The sequence below is a fragment of the Suillus paluster genome (assembly GCF_016628075.1).
Source record: "Suillus paluster strain FC165 chromosome Unknown EDB91scaffold_98, whole genome shotgun sequence".
NCBI classification, from domain to species: domain Eukaryota; kingdom Fungi; phylum Basidiomycota; class Agaricomycetes; order Boletales; family Suillaceae; genus Suillus; species Suillus paluster.
The window spans coordinates 120,862-147,779 of NW_024537658.1; the positions used below are offsets into that span (position 1 = coordinate 120,862).

The window sequence follows — 26,918 nt, forward strand, 5'->3', positions numbered from 1 at the left end:
GCTTGAGTTCTGCTAGTTCCACATTTTTGCGGATCCTCATCCTACCTGCGGTAGGGTTGATTAGGGTTTTTTAGACAGAGACTAGTACTCCCCAGTAGCAATCCCCTTTAGGGTTGAACGTGCTTGTTCCCAAGTGAGGCAGCAGGCAGCAAAGACCCAACTTTGTAGTAGATCAATTTCTCGCTGCTGCACTTGTTGTACCTACAGTGGGCAGCAAGGATATCAATATCATCATTTAGTAGATTTTTTGAGCCATTACAATGTCATTTGCACAGCATGTTTGATCTGTCTACAATAATCTGGTCTGCCTGCAATGTCAAGTTTGTCTACATTGTCCAGTGTGTCCAGTCTGTCAATATTGTGCCTTTCTGTATGGATTGTAAGGCTTTGTGACAGGATTGTAAAGAAGGGACTTAGCTGTGGGATTGTACTGTTTGTACAAATCTGTACAAATCTGTACAAGGTTCCCCTAGTTTGCTGATGAGTTTTTCTCCTTGCATCTCATGGCTTCTGGCAAGAAGAAGACTCAAAGCAGCAGTCAAGGCTGGTGGTGGGCAGAATTTACAGAACATCCTGGCTACGAGAGTTCTGAACCAGCATCAATGGTGCAGCAGAAGGCAAAGGTAATTTGCACCAGACTACTTGAGCACCATGTTGCAGCAGAACAGCTTTGTGATCAAAGTGAGATACAGTTTGGATTGTGGGATCATGTACAAGATGAGCATGCAATTAAGGGAGCAGGTATTAACTTCCTCTCACAAATTTTACTATTGTCATTTGCTAACACTTACTACATCAGGAAAAACTATATCTCTATATAGAGGACCATCCTCTATATAGCCCCGATAGCACACCACAGCTCTATACAGTCTATGGCAAGCTATCACAGCACTATAGACCAGTATAGACATCATGAAAGTCTATATATTACCATAAAGTTTGGTAAGTGTATTTAGAAGTAAAACATTTCAACAACTATAGACCCCAGTAGACCATGGGAACTTTTTTCGATGAAAACCAAAGTTGTAGTCCTTGTCTAGGGAAGTCTATCCATAGTCTTATGACTTCAATAGGTTAAGATCCTAGTGAGTTATAAGGAAAATACTCGAAATTGAAGGGTTCAAGAAAGCAACTTGACCATGGGAACTTTTTTCGATTAAATCAAAGTTGTAGTCCTTGTCAAGGGAAGTCTATCCATAGTCTAATGACTTCAATAGGTCAAGATCTTAGTGAGTTATAAGAAAAATACTTGGAATTGAAGGGTTCAAAAGTGTTAAGGTACACCTTATTTATGTAAGCAAAAACGCGAAAATTCACCTTATGTGTATTCAAAATCCTAATGCTAACAGTCAATTTCATTGTCTTTTTCTTACTGTCATAATCCTAGTCCTATTAACCAAAAACTCGAAAATTCACCAAGTCTTGTGTTGTGGCTTTGTTTGGCACTGCTTATGTAAGCAAAAATGCGGTCAACCAACAAGTCTTTTCCCATTCTTTCCTTCCCCCCCACTGCCCCCTCATTAGATTATCTTCCATATTTCTCTTACAATTTTCGAGTTTTTGCCTCTCTTCTCTTCTTCTTGCTTCTCTATCCTTCTCTTGGTGTTGATGTTGTTGGTGCTGGTACTGGTGCTGGTGCTTTGAACTCTGGTAAGTCTCCCTCCATAATTTTCGCATTTTTGACTATTTGACTAATCTTTTTTCTAACCCTCTCCTTCTAGCTCTCTTCCCTCCTGCTCCTCCTCCCCCCAACTATTTTCGCATTTTTGACCATTTGGCAAGTCTTTTCTCTGACTCTCACTTCCTCCTGTCTAATCCTCTCCTTCTAGCTCCCTTCCCTCCTCTTCCCTCAAGAATTTTCGCAATTTTCACTATTTGGTAAGTTCTTTCCTCTCTGATTCTTCCTTCTAGTTCTCTTGCCTCTTCCTCCTGTAATTTTCGCATTTTTGCCTGTTTTGTAGTTATTAGTTTACATGTATTGTAGCAGTTGAAATATAATTTGGAATTTTCGCTTTTTTTAATTTTTAATTTTGAGAACACTATCATGGCAACAAACAGCTATTAAGAGAAATTTTTGCTTTGTGTTTTGAGCTATAATAGCTACAATAGTTGTGGTATGTTCCACCCAGCTATAGCAACTTTAATAGAGCTATATAGCACTATACACTGGTGTAGTAAGCCTGCACAATTGGGCACTTGGCTATACGAGCTATAGGGCTATGGAGTCTGTATAGCAGTCTATAGCGCTATGGGTGGCTATATAGCCTTACCACATTTTCCTGATGTATTGTAGTATGAGCTACTGGCCAGCAGGATTCACAATGGATCTGGCTCATCAGCCATCCTAAAACCCTTCTGACCCATATTCAGGACTGTGGCCTACATACAGAGAGTGTTTGGTTGCAGGCATGAGGTGATCTTGCAGCACATCAACCAGCAGCAGTACTATCTGTGCCTCAGTTGTATCATGATTCTTCTCAGATTGCAGGGCCCTCCTCAGCCATGCATTCAACACCATCTTATCTTCCTTCTTCGGCATCGGCATCACCAGCTCTCAGTCTCTTTATTCCTTTGGTGTCTGCCAGTGGCTCTTCAAGCTTGTTATCTTTACCAAACCCACTGGCATTCGACTCTCATGCACCAAGTCCTTCAATGTCTGATGTTGCCCTCCTTCCACTTCAAGTTCCCTTAAAGCGCCAATGTCTGAATTCAGGTGTATATACTCTATTTTGCAGCCTGTCACTCCACACATCGGAGCTCACTGGCTAACCAGCCAAACTTGGACTGAGGCTGACTAGGCAGATTGGGAAGCAGGGATAGCACGTGTAACTGCAAGTACAGGATTGCTGCTACAATGGGTCGAAAATACAGAGTGGTTGAAGCTCTGTGATAGGTTTATTCCTCATGCAAAAGTTTCGTCGGCAAAGGTCCTTACAAAACATGTCATACCACAAGTCCTGCATGATATCAAAGGGAGCGCAAAAGAAGAATGTCATGGTGCAGTAGGAACACTTCAATGCGACAGATGGACTGGTGAGAATAGCCATCATTTGTTTGGTTTTATGATGACCATAAAATGAAAGATAAGTATCATGTACATTGTTCTATGACCTTTCCTGAAACATTACTAGCTGTATCCTGTCTGTGCTCATGATGCATTGGGTGATCCACACCATGCTAAAGAGCTCCTCAAGCAGATGATCAAATCAATAAATCAAGTCGAGTGCGAGTGGGGAGTGACTATTATTGCATGCACTACTGATGCATCCAGAGAGTCTTGTAAGGCTTGACAACTCCTTTGTGCAAGATTTCTGCACTTGGTAACACCTGACTGTTTAGCTCATCAGGTAGATTATTGATGCAATAATACTAGTATATGAGTTAGCTCCACCTTTTTTACAGTTCAACCTTATCATGGGGGACCTCTTCAAAGCCAAGGATGACTATGGGCAGTATGGTGACCTCACACAGGAATTAATCACATGGCTTCATAGCAAAACTCATGTTCTCACTCTCCTTTGTGAGCTGCAAATGTCAACCATTGGAAAGACATTAGCCATCATTTGTGCTGTTCTCACTCAATGGTTGTCACATTATTTAGCATATGTGCAACTTTTGGATGTTCGGCCAACACTAGAGCTGTTGATAACAAAGCACAAGGCAGATATATGATCCACAGGGGATGCTTGGTCATAAGCAAAGACCTCAGCTGCAATTGCCATAATCAAAAACCCAATGTTCTGGCATGTGATGGCTAGGTGAGGATATCTTTGTTCGTGATATAGTGCAATTTTAGCTGATATTGCACTACCGTGAGATGGAAAAACCTTTTGGAACCAATTGCCCTGATGACAAACATTCATCAAGCTTCCCACTCCAAACCTGAGCATATTCCCATCTCGTTTGGGTTTCTCTACTACCACTACCCAAGGATTGGTGATGACACTGACCTTGTGGCTCGAAACGCAGTCCTTGAGAGTGTGGAGTGCCGCTGGAGTCAAGTTGATCAAGAAGTCTTCATTGCTGCTGTTATTGTCAATCTGCTCTACAAAGACAAACCATTCAGCAACATTCCTCTGATGACCTGTGCTGGGCTAATGTCCCTCTTCAGCCACCTCTGGAAATATTTTTATGACAGGACAGCACCACCTGAGCTTTTCACAGATCTTGATAACTATCTGAAAAGTTTGTCTGAATTCCAGCCACTTGACATATATACACAGATCTCAGTATCCCATGCAAATGATCAGGTAATGCAACTACTAGAGCCAAGAATTATATTCCAAGTCTGACCAATCTCTGCTAATAGGGCACACCAGTTGATCCTCTTGATATTTAGAATAAATTTTCACACCACAACTCTGAAATCAAGCCCCTCCAGAAAATTGCTCAACAGATTCTCTCCATCTATCCAAATTCTGCCTCATGTGAGCATCTTTTCAGTATTTTTGGTGCAATCCTCACAAAATGGCAGAATTGGCTTTCTACTCAAAATCTCATGCTGCTTGCAGAGCTGAAGATGCACCTCCATGAGGAACACATTCATACAGGGGCTGTCAGGAAGTGCCTGAAATGGTGTTACTGCGAGAACCCAACAATTGAGATCAACCAGTCAGCAGAGTCATCTTGTGTGACTGCAGAGGCCGACACAGATGCCTTTGGCAGTGAACCCCAACAGATGTGTAGTAGTGGGACTCACAAGCACTGAGGGCTGTGGCAAATTGCTGCACACCTTATACAAGCTGTCAAGGATGAGGAGACTTTGACAACCTCTGAGATTATGGAGGTGGCTGCTAATTCTTCTGACTTCCGGTGCATCCCTATCAAAGATCTCTTCAATTTCTCTTGTGCTCAAGACTGGTTGGGATCTTTCTATCAGACAGCCATCTGAGGCTTAGATACTGAGATTGAGTTATATGAGCTGTTGGATTTAGATGCCGAGGGTATTGATGACCCAGAATTTCCTCAGGCAGATGAGATTTTGGATGAGTAAAAGTTTGCTGTTGCAGGCCTTAGCCAATCAGATGTGATTATATAATATTTTCCCTTGGACTCCTGGTACCATAGCTGTTCACATTCACCCGTAGACATAGAGACATTCACCGGGAACGTTCACCAACATTTGTAAATGTTCAACGACCAGCCAAACACTGCATAAGACAAGCAGGCTATACAGTGGCTCAAAAAAGTGTCTCAATGTTTGCACATTTTCATATAATTGCATCATTGTGAGCCAGGGTGTAGGAATATAATAGGGCTATAGGGACATGTCTGAATCCCTCATATCCAGGATTGAATCCGAGATATGCAGTGTGGGAAAGTGATGTCATGGAGCAGAGATATGGCTATTTTAGTTTAGTGACTCATTGAGACACTTATTTGACTTTATATCAAAATCATGGAATTAGACCACCTACACATGATGTGATCAATGACACATGTCTTAGAATATCATATGGGATGTGAAAGTATAAAAATAATAAAAATAAAGCCAAAAAAGGTTGATTTTTGGCTTTATTTTTATTATTTTTATACTTTCACATCCCATATGATATTCTAAGACATGTGTCATTGATCACATCATGTGTAGGTGGTCTAATTCCATGATTTTGATATAAAGTCAAATAAGTGTCTCAATGAGTCACTAAACTAAAATAGCCATATCTCTGCTCCATGACATCACTTTCCCACACTGCATATCTCGGATTCAATCCTGGATATGAGGGATTCAGACATGTCCCTATAGCCCTATTATATTCCTACACCCTGGCTCACAATGATGCAATTATATGAAAATGTGCAAACATTGAGACACTTTTTTGAGCCACTGTATGTCATTCTGATGCATCAAAGTAGGCTAACTAGTAGTGTTTTGTCATGCATTAATCAACATTGCTAGCTAGCCATTTTCTCCATTAGGGAATGTGATGCATTACTTTATCACACATTTACTTTGCTTATCACTCAGTTAGTTGTGAATGGATCTTTCTACAAATTCAGAGGTGGTATCATGAGTATATGTCCAACATATAGCAAGTGTCTGACTACACAGATGCATCCTCGTGAGACCCTAGAAGTAAATATGGCTGACATATCCCTGATATCAGTACTCTGATCTATTTCTTCCTGATCCTGACCAAGGGAGGACTTTATATATGTACTAGAAGTGAAATATAAACAGTTTGGATAGTTTGTGCAATGATAATGTAGTGAAAAACCTCACAAATGCAAAAGTGTGCAGCAGTATAGCCAGGAGGAGATATTTCATTGTAGAGAAGGATTATGTTGCTATTATAATGCAGCCATGCAATTTAAATACTAGATATCAATAGGAACAGGTCCCCTACCATCCTGGAGGGCCGGAGCCACGGTAAAAAACTTTCCCAGGGGGTGAACTACCAGGAGAGGGTAAGCACATAGCACCACAGGGACCAATCCTGTTGACATAGGCTCTTGACATTTGTTTATATTATTCAAGGGATGCTGGGGATCATATTTCCAAGTCTATGTACCTAAAGCCCAAAAAATGCGTAGCTATTTTCTATTTTATGCTAGTACAGCACAGCAGGTGATATAGGGTGCTCTAGGGGGCAAATAAGGGCTGGGATCAGTTCATATATTTTCATAGACATATGATAAACACTCTAGAGCACCACCATACAAAAGGGGCAAAAATGTGTAACTGTTTTTGATATGTTTTCTATTATGTCACACTTGCAGAGGCTCTGTACCAAGTATGTGTGCAAAAATAGACAGAAAAAGCGGTCTATTATGTTCTATTATGTGTATATAGCCTATAAAACTACTCAAATGCAGCCTGTATCTAATAATGGTGTGGTGGTGTGCCAGGGATGGACTGGGGAGGGTGTGGGAAAGGTTGATATTATGGAGAATGACCAAAATGGGCTATGTTTTGGGTGTTGTGGGGAAGTTCTCACAGTAGTTGGCTAAAAATGCGAATGTGGCTCTGTGGCTGACAGTACAGCCTAATCCGTCAGCCGGCATATTCTGATGCATCACTACCTATGCTAACTAGCATAGTTGATGTATTAGCTTTGTCCCCTAACTAGCAGATATGATGCATCAATCCTACAGGGACTGGTGAGACAAGGGTCGAGGCGAACACGTGTCGTTATCTTTTGGGTTTTGATACAGGTGTCCATTGCCAGACTCCAGAGTGCATCTATGATCCTCGCAACAAGTGTTCCAAATTCAGGTTAATGGTATCGAGGGCGATGACAGACGAGTCCGGAGCTAAGTCAAAACAATCGGAATACATGATACTAGTCCTCCGAGTCCTCATCAGAATCAGGATATTGGTTCCAGGTGCAAGTGTAGCTGTCACGCTTCGACGACTCTGTTGACTCTTCATGCCCATCCCAATCAACATCTGCAACCACTTCCTCCAGGAGTTGCACCTGCTTGGCCATCAAGTTCATGCACATCGCGAATCGGAGTCTGCGTATACAGGCACCGTGTTTAGCCCGCATTGTGATGATGTCCCAAAGTTTTTCAGGTTCCTCAAATTCGAAGTCAATATTCTCGAGCTCTATGGCATGGAGCGAGGGATACATTATATCTGAGGTCTGTGCACCTTCAATGCAAAGCGTAGCAATTAAACCTCCAACCGAGGGCCCGGTCAGATGAATAACTTTGAGCTCCGGGAGGTTAACGGACCCAGCGCGCCAGAAATTTTCTGGGAGATCACTGGTAAGGAGCGATGAGACAAACAAGTTTTGGATTTTGTGCTGCGCGATGATCCGACTTGCGTCAAATACAACGCCTGGCTGTAACTCTCCAGATTCGAATTGGATCGAGAGTCGTATATCATCGTCATATATATTGTCGTCACGAGGGTTCCAGGAATGATTAGATCTAAACGTCGTTGATGTGCTGAATTGGATACCCAATTCACCGTATAAAACGCTGGTGCGCAGAGACCGAATGATGGAACCAAATTCGTTAGGATCTTTATCCATGGCCGAAAGTAGTTCGGAAAAGCTTTGAGGACCTTGGACGGTTCCTGCGAGGTTTAGAGCGACGGTGACATCAATGGGAAGGGCCAGATGTGCGAAGAGAGTTACGACGGATGTGAGGGGAAGGATGTAATCTAGCGCTATATGTTTCAACTGAGAGAGTGGGAATTTGCCTAAGAGCTGGGTTTCCTCGGGAAATATCAGCAGTCGCCGGAGCGAAAGCTGCTCCAAGTCAGGCATACGTCTCAGAGCTGATAGGAGCTCTGAGGAAGTAAAGACAAAGCCTGTGTCTCTCACATCGAGTGTCCGAAGCCCGCTGAAAATACAAGATGTCCAGTTGAAAGGACAATACACAAGCTCGACGCTCCGAAGTCGGGGTACTCGTCCTTGGAAGATTGTGTCTGATATGGGCCAGGGCTTCGCTGAGTGATGGAGCCCCGCGCAGTGCGAGAGTCTGAATGTTTGAAGCAATGGTGCGGGCTGCGATGATAAACAGTCCAGAACGACATCGACCTCCGAATATGAAAATAAGCACAACTGGAGGACTTTGATTCGGGGTAACTGTGAAAGCACTTGCTCCAAACAAGGTTGTAAGGCCTGTGCACTGTATGTGACAACCAAAGCATCATTTTTCGACCTCTCGAGCATCATTGGTAGCCACCGAGCAGAGGCACAATTGATAGATGCCCAAAGAGCTGGGAAGTCGAGGGCGACTTGGCGCCAGTGCCTGCAGACGTGTGTGACTATCAGACACGCAGGCGCACAATAACGGGGAGTGTTCTCAGGAGTGTGCCCGGGATAACTCTTGAGAACCTCCTCGTCTGCGATGTATTTGAAGACAGTCGCGAGAATCTCGGGTGGAAGGCAAGATATACGGGCGAGATCATTCCTGCGAGAGCGAAGGACGCGCACAGACTCGAGTAATGCAGCCGTGTCTTTGTCGATTTGTGTGCGACACTGCTCCACGAGGGCGCTTGCGCTTCTAGAGGTGACACCCAGGTGAACAGAAAGCGTCGTCATGGAGAACCTGTGGAGTGGAGTACTAGTCAGTCGAATCCAGATGGAATATAGCACTCAGAAGAATTACCTCTCGTCGTCCAAGAGGTTGAACGCAGATTCCGAACACTGACGCGCCACCTAAGTACTACGTATCAAGCTAGTTTCCCTGCGTCCTTCAAATTGTTCAATTGGAATGGGCGGGCTTCAGCGTGTTGAATGTTCTTGGTCGATGGTAAGTCGACGGTATAATTTTCAGAATCAAAGGAGATAATCAGGAAGTTCCCACACTGCACTTTGTAAGTAATGCATCGAGAATTTTCAATGTGTCTCCAAAGTCCCCCTAGGTGATGGTCCCAAGCAGACAAGCAAGCATCGCAGTGCGCAAGTCGATTAATATGGACATGAGATACATACACGGTGGGACCAGCCCAGCGACACATCATGATGTCCATTAAACCTCAACCCCCAACGTTGAGAACTGGGCTTCATCAAACTGCATCTCAGATACTTCTGAATCCGATAGTATTGTATGATTTCGCGAGCGTCCTTCACTTTCTCGTAGGTTGAAAAGGATCCGAGATGCGAGGACGCTGTGGATGACGATCTGTGGACTAGAAATGTGTACGTGATCAGTTGGTAATGTGGTCGTTCAAGTTGATGTACTTACGAGTCTGTGATAGAAACCCATGTAATCTGTGCTCAACGATGAGTGCATGGAAGTTAAGTAGCAGGCATACAATGACGCACCGGGGGAACCATAGTCAGAATGATACTAAACGAAGACGTGACTTGTTAAGAGGAAGGAAATCAGCACACCACGGGACCAGTCTTACAAACGGAATTATCTTACTCATGATACAAATCATATATCTCACAGAATCATTGAAAAATGTTTCTTGAAGCGGTCCGACAGTATTTTTGTATCTTCTGGATTTGATGAACAACATCAAGCACAGGAGGACTGATCCATACGTGAGTTCGAGAATCGAATGACGAGACGAGAAGAAATGACCAACCCAGTTCATAGAGTAATAAAGCAGCGTACTCGAAGACGCTGTTTCTCCCGCCCACGAAAAGACAGTTACCCGGATTCGCTGTACATTGTGAGCATCACGGTCACGGAAATTAAGACGGATTCACAAACGTAGGTTAATTTGGGTCGTGTTCGAAGAATTGAAGACTAGGGGAGTGTCCGAGATGATATAAGAGATGATGAAACAAACCTGGACATTCGGGTCAACTCAGGTCCTCGCGGCGATGGCAAAGAAAAACTTACTACGGGAAAGACTAGTAGGAATGTCAGTAGACGCTTACTGTTCCAGGAAGCGTAGATCCTCGTTATTAGCAATCCTAGAGAAAAATAAGTCAGATTTGGTGGCTCGTTTGAGACATGACGTACCTTCTGCAGCTATAATGCAGATGATGTGCAACACTAAGTAAAGAATGAATGAGTAAATCGACGTGCAGTAGTAACCTGTGCACGCTGACCGTTGGACGCTTGTCCAAATCTAACACACTACACGGCTATCATGAATATTTGCGCGTGTAAAGGGTTTCGTTACTCACACTTTCACCAGGATAGTATTGTGTTCGAAGCGCAGCTTTCCATCGGCCGCCATAAGAAACTGTCGCAAAAAGCAACTGATAAACACGTATAAAATGTCATCCCAATGGCAAAAAATGGCAAGTATCGTGATATGGTGAATATAAATCGTACAAACGTCCATTTGCGGTGCCAGACCGACAGCGACTTTTGGATGGTCATCGAATAATTTTGTAATCAGGTGACACCGCACGTACCTCTGCCTCTAGAGTGATGTAGTAGTCGAAAATCTAGGGGAGTAGATTAGTTCACAGCCCCACCCCGAGTTCGAGTTAAGCAATATATTAACTAAAATTGCAAATGTCCCGACTGTGGTATTTTAGTCAGAGACACGACAAATAAATGATAAGACTGCAAACCATTGAAGTACTAGGTGATTCAGAAGTCGATCAGAGAGCTCGAAAATATCAAACACTTCAGATAACACATACCTTAGATGCCTGAAGGCCAGCGTCAACATACAAAGCGGTAGCGTGACTCATCAAGTTCGTGCGACACACTAGGTGGGCTGTAGATCGTGCTGCTCGTCGTGCGTATATAAGGACGCGTAATAACCGAACGCTGTGCAGCAATTGCAAAGTACGGTGCCGGGGACCTGGCTAGTGCTATGCTAACATACGCCAAGCGTCGCAACACAGATCAACGCTGGGGCTATCAGCGCTAGCGAGCGCTGATCATGAGAGGGATCATGGACACTGTAAGACACCGTGTACACCGATATGATTGATCAACAGGGATACTATGAGACGCCACCTCATTATTGCCTCAGTGATTAAGTGATCAGTGCGACTTACGAAGTAAGCAAAGTTAAACTAGTTTCAATTATTTGGATGGTGGAAAATTGCGCCATGATGATGGTAGAGGATCGAGGCAGTGAACACGTGTTGTTATCTTATCTCCGTCGCTTATAACTCATCGGTACGTAACCCCGCTCACTAATGACCACCTCCTTCAACTTTTCCGCCTGGCCTCCCCAGCTTACCCCAGAGCAGCTGGAAGCTCTAACACTCACCGCAACCACCTACGCGCTCTCGCACGGATTACTATACCTCCCACCATCCCAATCCAATACCCAACCACGCATACCAACAACCGCAATTCATGCCCCCCTCTCACTTTTGCCTGCGCCCTTTCCCCGTGCGCAGTTCCAAGCTGCAAGAACCCTGCAGAGCGTATACAATGTTCTCTATGCACGCGTAGCGATGGATACCCAGTTCTTAGATACAGTGATGGGCGCTGAGGAGGGCGTGGGGAAGGCGGATGAGTTTACTGGGACGCTGTGGAGGGGGTGGAAGAATATCAGGGAGCATGGCGTGGTACAAGTGGGTCTGAAACTCCTTCTTTCCTTCCTTTTCCTGGAGTGACGCTGACGGAATATAGCCGTTACACCTCGGCCTATTTAGATCCGATTATCTCTTGCACGCTGCGGACGATAGACTTGCGCTGAAGCAAGTCGAGTTTAATACCATCTCTTCGTCTTTTGGTCCGCTTTCTGAGCGTGCGGCTGCTATGCATAGGTGCGTTTATTTTGTTGGATTTTGGATGTTTGTTTTGTGGAGGCTGATGTAGGATAGACATATCCTGGCGTCTACCTCCTACTTCTCTGCATCCTCATACCTGACTGCAGGTAATTTCCCAGAGAACAGCACCACCTCTGGACTGGCTGAAGGTCTCGCCAAAGCTCACGGAGCATACGGCCTCCCAGAGTCAGTTCAACTCCACCCAAGCATTATTTACTCACTCACTTCAATCCAGCGCACGCATCCTATTCGTTGTCCAACCCAATGAACGTAACGTCTTCGACCAACGCTGGCTAGAATACGAATTACTGGAAAAGTACATACATTCATCTCCGCACAAACCCGAAACTAAGCAAGCAGCAGACATCAAATCCACATCATCCGTCAAACCCTCTCCGAGCTCGCCACCTCCGCATCCCTCGACCCCAGCACGCAAGCCCTTACCATAACCCTTCCCAACACAACCCACTCAAGATATCAAATCTCGACAATTTACTTCCGGGCATCATACACCCCGTCTGATTTCCCCACGCCTTCTTACTACGAGACGCGTTTCCTCCTTGAGCGCAGTCGCGCCATCAAATGTCCTTCCCTTCCACTCCAACTAGCAGGCGGGAAGAAAGTCCAAGAAGCACTCACCCGTCCTGGGGTGCTCGAACGTTTTCTCAGTAACGAAGGCTCGAGATGGGGTACAAGCGCTCTTGATCTCACAACACACGCAGCAGATATCCGCAGTACCTGGATGGGGATGTGGGCGCTCGACTCGGAGGATGCTGATATCGTCGCTGCACTCCCAGCTCCAGAACAAGGTCAAGGAAGCACACCCCCAGGCACCCATCTCGCACACCTCAAAGCCCCCTCGCTCGTACTCAAACCCCAACGCGAGGGAGGTGGGAACAACGTCTACCGCGACGCCATCCCTGCGTTCTTAGATGCTTTACCAGCTGAAGAACGCGAAGCATGGATCGCGATGGAGATGATCGAGACGCCGCGTGGGGTAGGGGGATACCTCGTACGCGCCGCGGCATCCCCTTTGAGTTCAGATGAGAATGCAGGGAAGAAAGTCATTCGCACAGAAGTCATTTCCGAGCTAGGCATCTTTGGATACGCCTTGTTCGGAGAGGAAGAGGTGGTGGAGAGGGAAGTGGGGTGGCTTGTGAGAACGAAGGGGACGGAGAGTAATGAGGGTGGAGTTGCTGCTGGGTTTTCGGTGTTGGATAGTGTGGTGCTTGTTTGATGTGGTTGTCGTTTGTAAAATGGAAATTCTGAAGTTAACCACTGTGTACCGTTTGACGACATGTTCGTCGTTCGATGTCGGGCGCGTCGTGTCTCATATGAAGCGAGCATGCGCGGCGTCGATAAAGTTTCGTATGTAAAACAGGTCTCCGCAAGAAATATGTTGGTGCGCTGGTAAGTACAGATATGGTAGTCTCTGTAATCAACCGAGATGTGAGTTTTTGCTACTTTAGACAGAAGACATCTCAAGCGATTCAGATAAATATTCAATTTCAGGATCCTCTGCTCCTCAATGGCACTATCCGGGATTTCTGGTGTGGTTGTTGCTTGGAAGGAGGTCTGGCTAGAACTAGGTAGAGCTAGTTCACTACTCCGTAAGCTGGATCCATGGAGTTCACCCAAACTACTAACGGCGAATTGGGCACTTGGAAAACACCAGTCTGAGAAGGTACTGTCAGGAGGTCGTATGAAGCAGAAGCGAGCGTCCGTGATGCTGTGGTCCTCCTACACAAACTTCACGAAGTTGGATAATACAGTAGGTCGTTGAAAGCATGCGCTGCGCCGCTGTCATCAGGAAAAACGTTTCGGCTTTATCTTACGTACAATTGGCTAAAAGGCTGTCGAAGGCCCATCAAGGAGGTTCTTTTCGCTCCTTAGCGTGCTTAACTGTGAGTCTTCCTATGCAGATGAGATGTTGTTTCTTGTATTTTGACTATCCGTATGTGACCTAGGTGGAACCATCAAACTACGGTGTAGCCTTCATAGCTGCCCATGATATTGCTGAGGGTGATGAGTTCTTTGCTGATATGATCAGCAGTCATCTCAATAGCACTCTCGTGTGCACTGACTCAATTCCGGCCAGAAGAAGATCACTGAAACACAATGGCCATCAACATGAGATTGTACAATTAGAAGAATCAGAAGTCGGAGCTTCCTGCGCAGCCATGCAGGCCTACAGGCGTGTCCGAGTCTTGTCTCCCCTGCGTCCTCTCATTTTTGTCTTCACTTAGATATGCCATGGCGTAAATGATATCGATCAAGATGTACCTGGCTGTGTGATGCATTAGTGCAGTGCGTTCCCAGTCTGCAAACATTTCCTGTGCGAGACACTGGTTTGTAGATCCTCGGGACTCGGTTAAAATTCCAGTTCATTCATCAGCCAACTACAATGTCCTGTACGAGCTGTACAGAGGGGACCAAGCTGTGGCAAGTCATTTTTTGGTGGTGAGAAAAAAACTGTTTTGCTGATGCTTTCAAATCGAGAACTTCCGCTGTCTATTTTATTTCACGCCGCAATCCTTACATCGGTCAATCAAGGGCCCGAAGGCAAGAACGATTATTATACCGAGTTTGGCGATACAAGCGCCGCCGGAGGACGGTATATCTAGCACGAATAATGTCGTGACATGTCCACCAAGTTCCCCACTCACTCACTCTCATCCCTCGAATATGACCATAGTCTCGAACGATCCCAGCTTGTGGCCGGTACTCAATTGGGATCGTTTCTTCAGCTATTTTTTAGATTCGTGGAGGTCCAGTCGGATGATGTTGGTAATGACTCGATTCAACCTTGACGGCGGTTTTACAGTTGCCTCATTCGCTGCGATGGTATATGATTGGGGTAAGCGAAATAGTATTAAAGAACCATTGATATCCTTATTGTATTGCCAGCACTGACACTCGGACATGAGGTAGGTTGATGCCGTTACCGGAGCAGTCATCTTACTGAAATGGTGTTATAGATTGAACTCATCTGGGTAAGCAGAGTTACATCAAAAGAACAACAGAATGATACAATTAATCCGGGGCAGAGACAATACTGGTCCCTCATGACGATTCTATATGTCACTGTACGTGATGTTATGCGCGCAGTTGGCTAGTTGTGTTGACATCGAAATATTCTAGGTGCGCTACATTGGAATACCTTACACTGTGTATGTTTGCAAGGTTAACAAGGTGGGGATGTGCTGATAAGATGTCTGTCACAATCAGTATCAACATGTTGGGTAGGTCTCATATGCACTTGTGTTTGCTTCTTCTGACCAACGGCATGCAGTAGGCCTTCCATCGGTTTCGCTGACAGATATAGTGAGTGTCTGCACGGATGCTTGCTACTATGCGCGTCCAACTAATTGCGTTCCTATGTAGGGGTGAGTCAAACTCCCGTCCAGCGTGTTGGTATAATGATGGCAACAGCTGTGAGTTTGTTTGGGGTGTTTCATCCTAGGATGATCACTAATTGGGTGTTTCAGGCAACAACATGAACTTTGCATTAAATTGGACAAATGTAGTCGTAACTGCCATGCTAGATGGTGAGCTACTCAGCTGCAATATCTCGGTGATATTGACTCGACTGAAACATCATACAAGTCATCATGATTGCTCGGTTATATGCTATGTATCAGGGATCGAGAAAGATGCTTATCTTTCTCGTTGTAATCTTCCTGGCTGTCAACATCGCCTGTGGAGTGCTCACCGCAAGAGGATTCAAGTATGTTGTAGGGGGTAAGCTTTAGTTATGTATCAAAGGGTCATGCTGACCAGACCAATACCAGAGGAGTTAATCTTCTCTGGCATCTATATCTGCAGTTACGATCACGAGGGAGACGTCGACATTCTGATTTCAGCTGTTTGGATACTCACCGCTGTATGGGAGGTCCTCGCCCTGTGTCTTGCAGTCTGGATTGCTGTAAAACACTTCCGTGACCTGCGACGGCTGGGACCATCAACAGGATCGATCATTGAGAACTGTTTCACAGTGTTGATAAAATCCCACGTGCTTTACTTTGCAAGGTGAGCTCGTAATGTAAATACTATTTTTATTATTGCCATTGAAGTTCTGCACATGCTAGCTTTGCTGCTGTTGCTTCTCTCCAGGTTGGTTATCTCTCTCCGATGCTCGCGGTATACTGATTTACCTCTGCATATGACCAGTACTAGTACTCATCATTTCTGTAGGAGTCACTTTCCGCAGGATCTACATATGTTGGTATCCTTCAAATTCTCTTGGCCATGCAGATGTTTGTGCTGGGACCACGCCTCATCCTTAGTGTTCGAGAATATAACGCTAAGCTCATGGCCGACTCTGTTACGGTTGTCTGTGACACCTTTCATTTTCCTCTTCACCTTTGCACATCTTCACCTCTTCACATTGGCACCATGTCACAGTATCACTATTTCCCGATATCACCCTATCTAGGGTTACTCTCTGACTTCACCTTATCACAGGTGCACAACCCTATTCATTGATCTGAGATCAATCTTGATCTGTCCTCAGCAAGTCCTCGGATATTACTTACATGCTGATACCTAGTGTATTCTCACAGACCCTTAACATGCATACACCATGTGTATTCCCATGGACACTCATCTATACTTATATGGACATATTACTTACTTACCCTAGACCCTGGACCCTGACTTACTATCGTATATAAGCAGGTCATAGTCTCAATGATTCCTCATCTTGACCTACGCTGGAATTACCCAAATACATCCTCAGACTACTAGTTAGACACTAGTGAATCCATCTTGATTCCTTTGACTTCTCTAGAGTGCCACCTCTAGTAGATTGATTGACTTGAAACCTCCTCTGATTACCATCAGCATAACAGACTCCGACTCAGCAACTGGCATGGCTTCAATTGTCTTCCAGGAGCGCATACATGTGTCAACTAGTAGTAGTGTGTAGCATGGGAAATGCTTGTCAAGTATTCTGAAGGAGCAGAGGATTATGTTCGAAGTTTCGTCGTGGTATTTATGGAAGTTATTTGGTGCTCTGGCAGATATGGAGAGAGAATAGGTCAATATATGCAAATTAATTTTCTCTACTGGTACTAAGGACTAAGCGCTAAGCAGCTGCCTACCCACTCTTGGTAGTAGTACCGAGTCGCAAGCTGAGATTATGTGGAACATCTCGTAACTAACCCAGTCTCTTGGTGTACAGGAAAGAGCATAACGTCATCAGGAAAATGTGGTAAGGCTATATAGCCACCCATAGCACTATAGACTGCTATACAGACTCCATAGCCCTATAGCTCATATAGCCAAGTGCCCAATTGTGCAGGCTTACTACACCAGTGTATAGTGCTATATAGCTCTATTAAAGTTGCTATAGCTGGGTGGAACATACCACAACTATTGTAGCTATTATAGCTCAAAACACAAAGCAAAAATTTCTCTTAATAGCTGTTTGTTGCCATGATAGTGTTCTCAAAATTAAAAAAAAAGCGAAAATTCCAAATTATATTTCAACTACTACAATACATGTAAACTAATAACTACAAAACAGGCAAAAATGCGAAAATTACAGGAGGAAGAGGCAAGAGAACTAGAAGGAAGAATCAGAGAGGAAAGAACTTACCAAATAGTGAAAATTGCGAAAATTCTTGAGGGAAGAGGAGGGAAGGGAGCTAGAAGGAGAGGATCAGACAGGAGGAAGTGAGAGTCAGAGAAAAGACTTGCCAAATGGTCAAAAATGCGAAAATAGTTGGGGGGAGGAGGAGCAGGAGGGAAGAGAGCTAGAAGGAGAGGGTTAGAAAAAAGATTAGTCAAATAGTCAAAAATGCGAAAATTATGGAGGGAGACTTACCAGAGTTCAAAGCACCAGCACCAGTACCAGCACCAACAACATCAACACCAAGAGAAGGATAGAGAAGCAAGAAGAAGAGAAGAGAGGCAAAAACTCGAAAATTGTAAGAAAAATATGGAAGATAATCTAATGAGGGGGCAGTGGGGGGGGAAGGAAAGAATGGGAAAAGACTTGTTGGTTGACCGCATTTTTGCTTACATAAGCAGTGCCAAACAAAGCCACAACACAAGACTTGGTGAATTTTCGAGTTTTTGGTTAATAGGACTAGGATTATGACAGTAAGAAAAAGACAATGAAATTGACTGTTAGCATTAGGATTTTGAATACACATAAGGTGAATTTTCGCATTTTTGCTTACATAAATAAGGTGTACCTTAACACTTTTGAACCCTTCAATTCCAAGTATTTTCCTTATAACTCACTAAGATCTTGACCTATTGAAGTCATTAGACTATGGATAGACTTCCCTTGACAAGGACTACAACTTTGATTTAATCGAAAAAGGTTCCCATGGTCAAGTTGCTTTCTTGAACCCTTCAATTTCGAGTATTTTCCTTATAACTCACTAGGATCTTAACCTATTGAAGTCATAAGACTATGGATAGACTTCCCTAGACAAGGACTACAACTTTGGTTTTCATCGAAAAAAGTTCCCACAGTCTACTGGGGTCTATAGTTGTTGAAATGTTTTACTTCTAAATACACTTACCAAACTTTATGGTAATATATAGACTTTCATGATGTCTATACTGGTCTATAGTGCTGTGATAGCTTGCGATAGACTGTATAGAGCTGTGGTGTGCTATCGGGGCTATATAGAGGATGGTCCTCTATATAGAGATATAGTTTTTCCTGATGTAGTAAGTGTTAGCAAATGACAATAGTAAAATTTGTGAGAGGAAGTTAATACCTGCTCCCTTAATTGCATGCTCATCTTGTACATGATCCCACAATCCAAACTGTATCTCACTTTGATCACAAAGCTGTTCTGCTGCAACATGGTGCTCAAGTAGTCTGGTGCAAATTACCTTTGCCTTCTGCTGCACCATTGATGCTGGTTCAGAACTCTCGTAGCCAGGATGTTCTGTAAATTCTGCCCACCACCAGCCTTGACTGCTGCTTTGAGTCTTCTTCTTGCCAGAAGCCATGAGATGCAAGGAGAAAAACTCATCAGCAAACTAGGGGAACCTTGTACAGATTTGTACAGATTTGTACAAACAGTACAATCCCACAGCTAAGTCCCTTCTTTACAATCCTGTCACAAAGCCTTACAATCCATACAGAAAGGCACAATATTGACAGACTGGACACACTGGACAATGTAGACAAACTTGACATTACAGGCAGACCAGATTATTGTAGACAGATCAAACATGCTGTGCAAATGACATTGTAATGGCTCAAAAAATCTACTAAATGATGATATTGATATCCTCGCTGCCCGCTGTAGGTACAACAAGTGCAGCAGCGAGAAATCGATCTACTACAAAGTTGGGTCTTTGCTGCCTGCTGCCTCACTTGGGAACAAGCACGTTCAACCCTAAAGGGGATTGCTACTGGGGAGTACTAGTCTCTGTCTAAAAAACCCTAATCAACCCTACTGCAGGTAGGATGAGGATCTGCAAAAATGTGGAACTAGTGGAACTAGCAGAACTCAAGTGGAACAAGCGGAACTCAAGTGGAATGGAACAGAATGAAACAGAACTTGAACGGATAAAGCACGGAACGTACTGATTCATCGGAACTCGCAGGTCAAGTCGAGGGAAGTATATCACAAGGTTAGATTGATAGTGGGCATAAGTCAAAGCAGTCCTCTAGTAAGGTGAAGGAAAAGTGGGAAGGTAAAAGATGGGATTCAACAAAAAACACCCAAGCCCTGAGTACCACTACTTAAAGGGAAGATTATTTTCAAGGAACACTGAGGTACAGGTAGTAAACTTCTCAGGAAGCGGAAGTGAAGGCAGGCAGTGCACATGGGCGCAATACTCCGGAATAGGGGTTCGTGCCATAAGGGCATGTGTCAGTGTGATCTGGATAATGTTAGAAGCAACAGGAAGAGAGGTACAGCATACCAATGGACCTGGAAGGATGGGGACAGGACATGTGAAGGTTGTCCGACGATGTGCGGGAATATTGGATGGTGCGGGCGGGTTCCAAAGGATGCGTGGGAATGCGGAACCCACTGGACAATGCACAGGAAATGCAGAACGTGCGGAATATGCAGAACTGATGTGAGACGATGCAGAAAGGATGGGGTTTTACATCTACAGTGGGGGAATTCCCCACACCGCTGCGTTGTCCAAGTCATTGTGAAGTCCACCTATCATCCCCTCCTTGGCCTATTCCCTCAGCATCTCTTCAAGCTCAACATGCCACTTGGGAATGACCATCAACTTGTTGATAGACTTTTGCAGTGTGTTGAAGTCAGCCCTGCACATGTCAGTGGTAAGGTCAGGCACCTTGTCAGTACCACTGTTGTGGAAGCTGGAGAGAACACCCTTCATCTGTTAAGCATTGATCAGCAATGAATATAAAAATTAATAAAACCAAAGCCTATGACCATGGCCACCAGAATAAGGCTGTTGACAAAAATTTTGTGTTGAAATTCATCAGTTAGTTTGAGTGCTTTTTTACCATTGCCATAGTAAAAACTGAGGCAGGCTTCCTTGAGGACTTGTGACACAAAATTGGTATATTTTCCCTGCAAATGTCAATAATGAATGTCGCACACCATGATGTTGTCACTGACCTCAGAAGAGTCAGGGAGCCGAAGATATTCACTGGTCTTCAGGAGCTTAGCTGCTGCTTCCCTGACATGCTCCTTGTGCATTGAGTTGCCCTTTAAGAATATACCGTATAATTGCTTCGCAATAAATATCACAATTTTTTTGAGCTCCATACAAAAGGTGAACAGGTCATCACAGAGCTGTTGGTTCATTAGTGAAGTTTGTATTTAAGCTCAGTACTTACCAGTTGTGGCATCAGCATTTTATACTCTGGGAAATAACCTTCACAAGGACATCAAATTGGAGCAACTTCTGATGGTGCAGGGCAAGTTACCATTGTCAAGCTTCAGCTTTTTAATGTGGTATGTCCATAATATGGTATCCAAAACTTCTTGTACCAGTGATACCGCATCCTGATGAGCTGGAAGAGGATGCAATAAAACTCCCTGCAACCACATTCCCAACTTCACTTGCTGCAGGAAAGCTTGCCAAGACACTGAATAGAAGCTGAGCTTTGAGGGATTACCTTGTTGGATGGTACACCATGCACCATCTCCGGATTTGCTGCATTGAACAGGTGTGGCCCTACGAGAGTGAGATCGGTTTGAACTAGGAGCAGGAGAAGGTGTCTGATCTGGCTGAGCAGAATGCCTGGGCAGAGACTGTGCCAAAGACTGTCCACGAGAGGAGGGCAGTTTGTGACTGAAAGAAACTATAGACTGAGTTGGAGAGCACGGACAAGGAGACAGTTTGCAGAAGGAGAAAGAACAAGGTAAGTGTTGAGGGGACTTTGAATGAGTAACAGAGAGGTGTGCAGGTAGAATATCTGGCCGCATGTGGGTTGATGTGATTTTTTCAGATGGTGCTCTGTGAGGTGCGTGTCCATGGGTCAAGTGCATGGAAGAGGAAGAAGTGTGTGCTTGTTCGAGGAAGGGGCGACGAGATCCCTAATACAATAAATGAAAAACAACAGACCTGAAGTCACAAGAACTTACATGACTGGGTGAATGCTGATGAGACTTTGAGCCAGTCTCACATGGATGGGTAGACCTGTGTTCATGAGAAGACTGGGGGACAGATCAGTAATTGTGCATAATAAGTAAAATGAAAACTTACATGGATGTGTGCTAAATGAGTCGGGGAGGGAGCTTTGCATCATCCATTTTTCGTTTGATGGCATTCAAGGACATCAAAAGTGTCTGTGGCTTCATGATGAGTAGGATCGTCATCCAAGACTTGGCTGTCAAAATTCCCCTGGTCGAGATCCATGTGAGTATTGCCATCTTCATCACAATATGAGGCCGTCGAGAACCATCAGTGTCTTCATGTGCTGTATTGGTGACCTTCCTCATCCTTGAATTGTGGGGACTCAAGGACCATCTGGGAGAAGTGTGCCTGGCTTTCTTCTTGGATGTATGGATAGAACTTGACAAAGTTTGAGGTTGGACAACATCCCAAAATATAACCACAGGGACTTATGTAAGCTGGGAAGTGTACATTATACAAAGCACTACATGTAGGTAGAGCTCACATTTGTGGGGTGTTAAATGAAGAATAAACATGAGATATCGGATGTAGTGAGTGTGGTGTCACAGGGCATACTCTACATATATGTATACAATGAGAGAAAAACCAAACCAGCCAACTAGTGTTTGACAGGTGCTGGCTTTGAAACGACGAGCCCGACAAACAGCTAAGGGAAGATCAGGAAGTGACTGGGCGACAGTTGGCATGCTGGCGGGCACAGATGGTGGTATAGGAGGTACTGTCTGCGATATGGTGATGGTTGCAACCTGCTGTGATGTAGATGCAGGGTTGGTTCCAGCACAGATGGAGGTGCAGGAGGAGGTATCTGGGCAAGTTGCTGACTGATCATACTTAAGCCCCGCATTAGAATATTGCAGATTTTATCGTGAGACAGGGTAATTGACTGAGTGCTTGCAAGAGAGATTGCACAATGCCACTCTTCAAGGAGGGGGCAGCAGAGGATAAAGTACAGGGTGATTAATGGTGGGTCAGCCCAGACCATGGATGAATTCCCCGCTTCCACATACTGCTGGTCACAAGACCATCACAGGTCATGCTCTCATAGGTGAGCCCCCACCTCTGAATGGTGTCCCGTCACAAAGCTTCTTCGCTAGGTTGGGGGGGTCAGTGCACCTTTCGGTCCTAGATACATCACAGTGAATTTGAGCAGGATGTAAAAGAGCAACTCAAGATCATTGCAGGGCATATGTTCGACCAAAAGGGCCATCTCCCCATTAGGCAGAGAATGCAAAAGGATATGTATGGTACAGTTCCCTATAAACCATGAGGTTAATGCAAGCAGAAATAATTGTGACATTATAATGCACAGTACCATGTGGACTCGCGTCTGCTTTTCCATCATCATTGAGAAACTTTGCATGGTCAAAGTCTATAAAATAGCCTTTTCCTCTGTAAATAATAACATTGTTGGGGCTGAGGTCTCCATGAAGGACACATCAGCCTACCATTGCCTTGTGGGCTACAACTCATGGTGATTACAGAGGACTTCAGGTGATTGTGAAAGGAACTCACCAACAACAAGGTCACGAAAACCCCAATTAACTCAGGTACATTGTTGAAGTGTGTCATGGGAGCCTGCAGGGTGTCAAGAGAGTACACCAATGGATTTTTTTCTCAAATTTGAATGTCAAGCAATGACTACAATATGTTGGTGTGGAGTTGGGCTGCCCATCATACAGCACATCCCAATATTTCCCAAGTTGAACCACATTTGGGATGCAATTTGACCGCTTTGAGAAGCCGTATCTCAATGTCTTTGACATCCTCATCGACCCAACAATCCTTCAGTGCATACTCCTGATTAAAACTTGTCTTGAACATGATAGCAGACGGTTCCCCACTTGAAAAGTCCACAGCTTTTCCATAGAATATCTATGATCAAGTACACATTCTCATCATTGTCATAAACCCAACCTATCGCCCCAGGAAGCATGGCATCAAGCTGTTCGGTAAATTAGCTTGATTGGAATGGTGTTGCAAGAGGTTGCAGATATGGATTGTTGGATCAAAGCCAAGGGAAGGGTAATTTGCTAAGTGATGGTATTTAACACGTCAACAAAACATACAGGGGATGTAACGATCGGGAGTGGTTTTGAGATCACCATGCCAGAACAATCCATATAATGAGCACAGAGTTTGAACTTAGAGATACCAAAAGTAGGATAAAACAACACCACAGTTGCTCCCGCATCATCAGATAACCCTTGGTAGCAACCCCCAAGAACAAAGGTATTTGCAATCAACAGAGAGGTCAGATTGGGTGATCTCAACTCCTGTGAGGATGTTTTCCAGGACTTTTCCAATAAACTGAACTTTCTGAGCCTGTAATCCAGGAGGACAAGATCAGGCTTCCACAAATTGGTAGTGTCTGGCATGGGATTGGTAGCAAATTCTGAAGACCAGTACTGGAGAGCTGCCATTTCTGTGAAGGGCAAAATGTGCGAGCGCTATGATGATGAGGGCTGCAATCCATCAGCATTGTGCTCTGGGATTTGCTCCTTGAGCAGCTCATGCATGTGATAGTATACAGCCCAGAAAAGACACTCCCAATTCTTTTCCTCTGTTTCTCCTACAGGCTTTGCTCTTTTCATTCCAGCCTTGATGAAAGCCTGCTGCCCCAAGCTACCCTCTGTCTCTAGCATTGAATCTCCTTCTATGTCGGTATCTGTCTGTGACTCAGTCTGATCCTGCAGCCAAGTATGCCTAGCTGGCACCTTGCATTTCCTCTGAAAAGCATCCTTGAGCCGCCATTCCTTATCAAAAACAGGAGCCCCATGTATTTAAGTGTGGCTTCCTGGTACTTGTTTGATGTAAGTGATCCTCTTGATTTCCAATTTGTTGAGATTTGAATGAGGGACAAGGCTTATAAGGATGGAGGTCTTAGGCTAGAGGTCCTCCTCCCACAGAACCCAGGGATCTTTGTCTTGCAGGCCCAACTCACTCTTCATGAGTATATCCATTTCATCCTTTGTGCAATGTATGGGATGGATGGTGACAGTACTGACAGCCACTAGAAGATAGTTGGTGAAAGATGTTGACATGGGAGGTGCTATTTGTTGTCCTGTTGTCACTGGCAGCGTGGCACTCTTGTTCTTTCAGTAAGCTACATAGAAATTCATTGATTTGATAATATTAAAATTGGCAGTGCATTTAAAACAGTACACACACTAGTAGCATTGGTATCCAAAAATTTGATATCTAGCTATCTGGGGTAGTATAGTGAAGTGCATAATAAAAGTCCTTATCAAAATATTTGTTCAAGCGAAAATCCTAGCAGTAATGCATAGACATAGCCAAAGTCAATCGTACATCCACCACATCCCCCAGATGAGGGATGATACTAATAAATGCACAGAGTTGGCGAAGAGGAATGATACTACCTATAGGGGTACTGTCTACATACTTGGCACACTTCAACACATGCATCCCAGTGGCAGGATCACAGGGGCCAATGTTCAGACACTGCACATAACAAAGGTACTGATCTTGCCAAGCGATACAAGAACCTCAACAATGGATTGGGCACATTATGAGGCATAATTTGCAGATAGTGTGACCTTGGGGAAGTGCATTAATTATATTCATTGACATACAGTGGCTCAAAAAACTGTCCACATGTTTGTGCTATTTTCACTATTTACATTATTGTATATGAATGGACAGGTAGACCGGGGATATGCCAGTGGGGTACTCTGTAGTACTCCTTTGGTGCATGAATTTGAGCCCTTGCCCGTGGGAATTTATGGTAATGTGGTGGCACTATAAGCCTTACAAAATGATGACTCATGTGGACAGTTTTTTGACCCTAGATTAAAATTATATAAATCATTAGTTATGACACCATAAAGTCATGCCACTATTAAATAAATTATGAAGTGGTGTCATTATGACATTATTAAACCTATCTCTAAGTATATATGAAGTGTGTCCCATATATCATAGTCATAATCACCATGAAAACCATCTCCTCTGCTCAAAGGGATAATATCCTTTCTCTGTCTACTACTGGCCTCTCTACTTGTCAAATAGCCTCTAGAACTGGTTTATGTAAGTCTACTGTAGCCAACCTCATCAAAGAATGTCACCCAGACAAGGAAACTCCAGTGGAGGTCGTCCATCCAAACTCACCTCTACTGATAGGAGGGTCATTATCCAACATATCACCACAGGAAAGGCTGATAATGGAGGATATCCATATACTGCTCAGCATCCATCCTCCCCTCAACTTCTGCAAGCAATCCCACACCATTCCACCCCATACATCCCCATACCATTAAAGAACCTCCTCCAAACTTGAGAGTTCCATTAATCTCTCTGTCTGTAAGAGGGCCCCCCTTCTTTTTCCACACATGTACCTTCCCATCTGACCCAATTCTATTGATTTTAGTCTCATCTGACCTATGACCTGCTTCCAGTCCTCTACAGTCCAGTTTTGATGGGCTAGGGCAAAGGCTAGTCTTCTCTTCCTATGAGTGATGGAAAGAAGAGGCTTTTTCTTCTTTTTACAGCCCTAAGATTGGCTTCCTTAGGACATTCCTCACTGTTTGTGAAGAAACTGGAGTAGGAATGATGGAATTGATATGATGAGTGACTTGGACGGCATTATCAGCCTTTCCTGTGGTGATATGTTGGATAATCCCTCCTATCAGTAGAGGTGAGTTTGGATGGACGACCTCCACTGGAGTTTTCCTTGTCTGGGTGACATTCTTTGATGAGGTTGGCTACAGTAGACTTACATAAACCAGTTCTAGAGGCTATTTGACAAGTAGAGAGGCCAGTAGTAGACAGAGAAAGGATATTATCCCTTTGAGCAGAGGAGATGGTTTTCATGGTGATTATGACTATGATATATGGGACACACTTCATTATATACTTAGAGATAGGTTTAATAATGTCATAATGACACCACTTCATAATTTATTTAATAGTGGCATGACTTTATGGTGTCATAACTAATGATTTATATATTTTAATCTAGGGTCAAAAAACTGTCCACATGAGTCATCATTTTGTAAGGCTTATAGTGCCACCACATTACCATAAATTCCCACGGGCAAGGGCTCAAATTCATGCCCAAAGGAGTACTACAGAGTACCCCACTGGCATATCCCCGGTCTACCTTTCCATTCATATACAATAATGTAAATAGTGAAAATAGCACAAACATGTGGACATTTTTTTGAGCCACTGTATATGATGAAAGGCTCACCCAATAGACCT

General features: G+C 44.1%; 9 protein-coding genes across 9 annotated transcripts; 4 read left to right on the plus strand and 5 right to left on the minus strand.

The window, feature by feature from the left end:
• Positions 1-503: 503 nt before the first annotated feature.
• EDB91DRAFT_1339533 (uncharacterized protein) lies at positions 504-2,015 on the plus strand (the record flags this gene model as incomplete). Its single annotated transcript, XM_041325670.1, has 6 exons — positions 504-623; positions 870-942; positions 1,218-1,229; positions 1,558-1,650; positions 1,722-1,878; positions 1,912-2,015. The coding sequence occupies 6 exons, from the start codon at positions 504-506 to the stop codon at positions 1,982-1,984; spliced, it is 528 nt and encodes a 175-aa protein (XP_041171657.1). The 3' UTR covers positions 1,985-2,015.
• A 2,330-nt stretch (positions 2,016-4,345) lies between these two features.
• On the plus strand, positions 4,346-4,708 carry EDB91DRAFT_1061303 (uncharacterized protein; the record flags this gene model as incomplete). The annotated part of the gene is made up of 1 exon (XM_041314432.1): positions 4,346-4,708. A coding segment is annotated over one exon (363 nt), but the record flags the coding sequence as incomplete, so codon positions are not given.
• Positions 4,709-7,048: 2,340 nt separating this feature from the next.
• Positions 7,049-9,229, minus strand: EDB91DRAFT_1208389 (uncharacterized protein). The gene is made up of 2 exons (XM_041320735.1): positions 9,064-9,229; positions 7,049-9,003 (listed from the first exon to the last, which is right to left on the minus strand). Exon 2 carries the CDS (start codon positions 8,994-8,996, stop codon positions 7,284-7,286), a length of 1,713 nt encoding a protein of 570 aa, XP_041171659.1. The 5' UTR covers positions 8,997-9,003; positions 9,064-9,229; the 3' UTR covers positions 7,049-7,283.
• Positions 9,230-9,234: 5 nt separating this feature from the next.
• Positions 9,235-11,446, minus strand: EDB91DRAFT_1350397 (uncharacterized protein). Its single transcript, XM_041326060.1, has 16 exons — positions 11,373-11,446; positions 11,010-11,317; positions 10,938-10,947; positions 10,868-10,887; positions 10,776-10,808; positions 10,693-10,725; positions 10,542-10,616; positions 10,464-10,491; positions 10,375-10,407; positions 10,252-10,325; positions 10,120-10,198; positions 9,992-10,069; positions 9,826-9,936; positions 9,723-9,763; positions 9,643-9,668; positions 9,235-9,586 (listed from the first exon to the last, which is right to left on the minus strand). The coding sequence occupies exons 2-16, from the start codon at positions 11,058-11,060 to the stop codon at positions 9,427-9,429; spliced, it is 852 nt and encodes a 283-aa protein (XP_041171660.1). The 5' UTR covers positions 11,061-11,317; positions 11,373-11,446; the 3' UTR covers positions 9,235-9,426.
• A 255-nt stretch (positions 11,447-11,701) lies between these two features.
• EDB91DRAFT_1165022 (uncharacterized protein) lies at positions 11,702-13,392 on the plus strand. Its single transcript, XM_041319946.1, has 5 exons — positions 11,702-11,900; positions 11,959-12,095; positions 12,153-12,284; positions 12,334-12,414; positions 12,462-13,392. The coding sequence occupies exons 1-5, from the start codon at positions 11,781-11,783 to the stop codon at positions 13,333-13,335; spliced, it is 1,344 nt and encodes a 447-aa protein (XP_041171661.1). The 5' UTR covers positions 11,702-11,780; the 3' UTR covers positions 13,336-13,392.
• A 1,496-nt stretch (positions 13,393-14,888) lies between these two features.
• Positions 14,889-16,583, plus strand: EDB91DRAFT_1254062 (uncharacterized protein; the record flags this gene model as incomplete). Its single annotated transcript, XM_041323748.1, has 13 exons — positions 14,889-14,955; positions 15,006-15,025; positions 15,077-15,091; positions 15,146-15,184; positions 15,240-15,268; positions 15,327-15,340; positions 15,391-15,422; positions 15,506-15,536; positions 15,587-15,646; positions 15,705-15,839; positions 15,890-16,127; positions 16,187-16,238; positions 16,293-16,583. The coding sequence occupies 13 exons, from the start codon at positions 14,889-14,891 to the stop codon at positions 16,581-16,583; spliced, it is 1,023 nt and encodes a 340-aa protein (XP_041171662.1).
• Positions 16,584-17,560: 977 nt separating this feature from the next.
• Positions 17,561-19,073, minus strand: EDB91DRAFT_1339536 (uncharacterized protein; the record flags this gene model as incomplete). The annotated part of the gene is made up of 6 exons (XM_041325671.1): positions 17,561-17,664; positions 17,698-17,854; positions 17,926-18,018; positions 18,348-18,359; positions 18,635-18,707; positions 18,954-19,073. The coding sequence occupies 6 exons, from the start codon at positions 19,071-19,073 to the stop codon at positions 17,592-17,594; spliced, it is 528 nt and encodes a 175-aa protein (XP_041171663.1). The 3' UTR covers positions 17,561-17,591.
• Positions 19,074-20,264: 1,191 nt separating this feature from the next.
• EDB91DRAFT_1086567 (uncharacterized protein) lies at positions 20,265-21,831 on the minus strand (the record flags this gene model as incomplete). Its single annotated transcript, XM_041316065.1, has 8 exons — positions 20,265-20,429; positions 20,486-20,626; positions 20,675-20,851; positions 20,896-20,933; positions 20,986-21,064; positions 21,178-21,325; positions 21,647-21,701; positions 21,768-21,831. 8 exons carry the CDS (start codon positions 21,829-21,831, stop codon positions 20,265-20,267), a joined length of 867 nt encoding a protein of 288 aa, XP_041171664.1.
• A 1,538-nt stretch (positions 21,832-23,369) lies between these two features.
• On the minus strand, positions 23,370-24,739 carry EDB91DRAFT_1086568 (uncharacterized protein; the record flags this gene model as incomplete). Its single annotated transcript, XM_041316066.1, has 3 exons — positions 23,370-23,570; positions 23,765-24,120; positions 24,640-24,739. The coding sequence occupies 3 exons, from the start codon at positions 24,737-24,739 to the stop codon at positions 23,370-23,372; spliced, it is 657 nt and encodes a 218-aa protein (XP_041171665.1).
• Between the last annotated feature and the right edge of the window lie 2,179 nt (positions 24,740-26,918).

Excerpts from the sequence above, each read along its gene's own strand:
- EDB91DRAFT_1208389 (XM_041320735.1), bottom strand. The coding sequence starts at position 8,996 with ATGACGACGCTTTCTGTTCACCTGGGTGTCACCTCTAGAAGCGCAAGC.
- EDB91DRAFT_1350397 (XM_041326060.1), bottom strand. The coding sequence starts at position 11,060 with ATGAGTCACGCTACCGCTTTGTATGTTGACGCTGGCCTTCAGGCATCT. Across the intron at positions 10,809-10,867 it reads TCGGGACATTTGCAATTTTA|ATTTTCGACTACTACATCAC; the intron begins GTTAATATATTG and ends CTACTCCCCTAG. Across the intron at positions 10,726-10,775 it reads ACATCACTCTAGAGGCAGAG|TCGCTGTCGGTCTGGCACCG; the intron begins GTACGTGCGGTG and ends ACCATCCAAAAG.
- EDB91DRAFT_1165022 (XM_041319946.1), top strand. The coding sequence starts at position 11,781 with ATGGATACCCAGTTCTTAGATACAGTGATGGGCGCTGAGGAGGGCGTG. Across the intron at positions 11,901-11,958 it reads GGGAGCATGGCGTGGTACAA|CCGTTACACCTCGGCCTATT; the intron begins GTGGGTCTGAAA and ends GACGGAATATAG. Across the intron at positions 12,285-12,333 it reads GGAGCATACGGCCTCCCAGA|CGCACGCATCCTATTCGTTG; the intron begins GTCAGTTCAACT and ends ACTTCAATCCAG.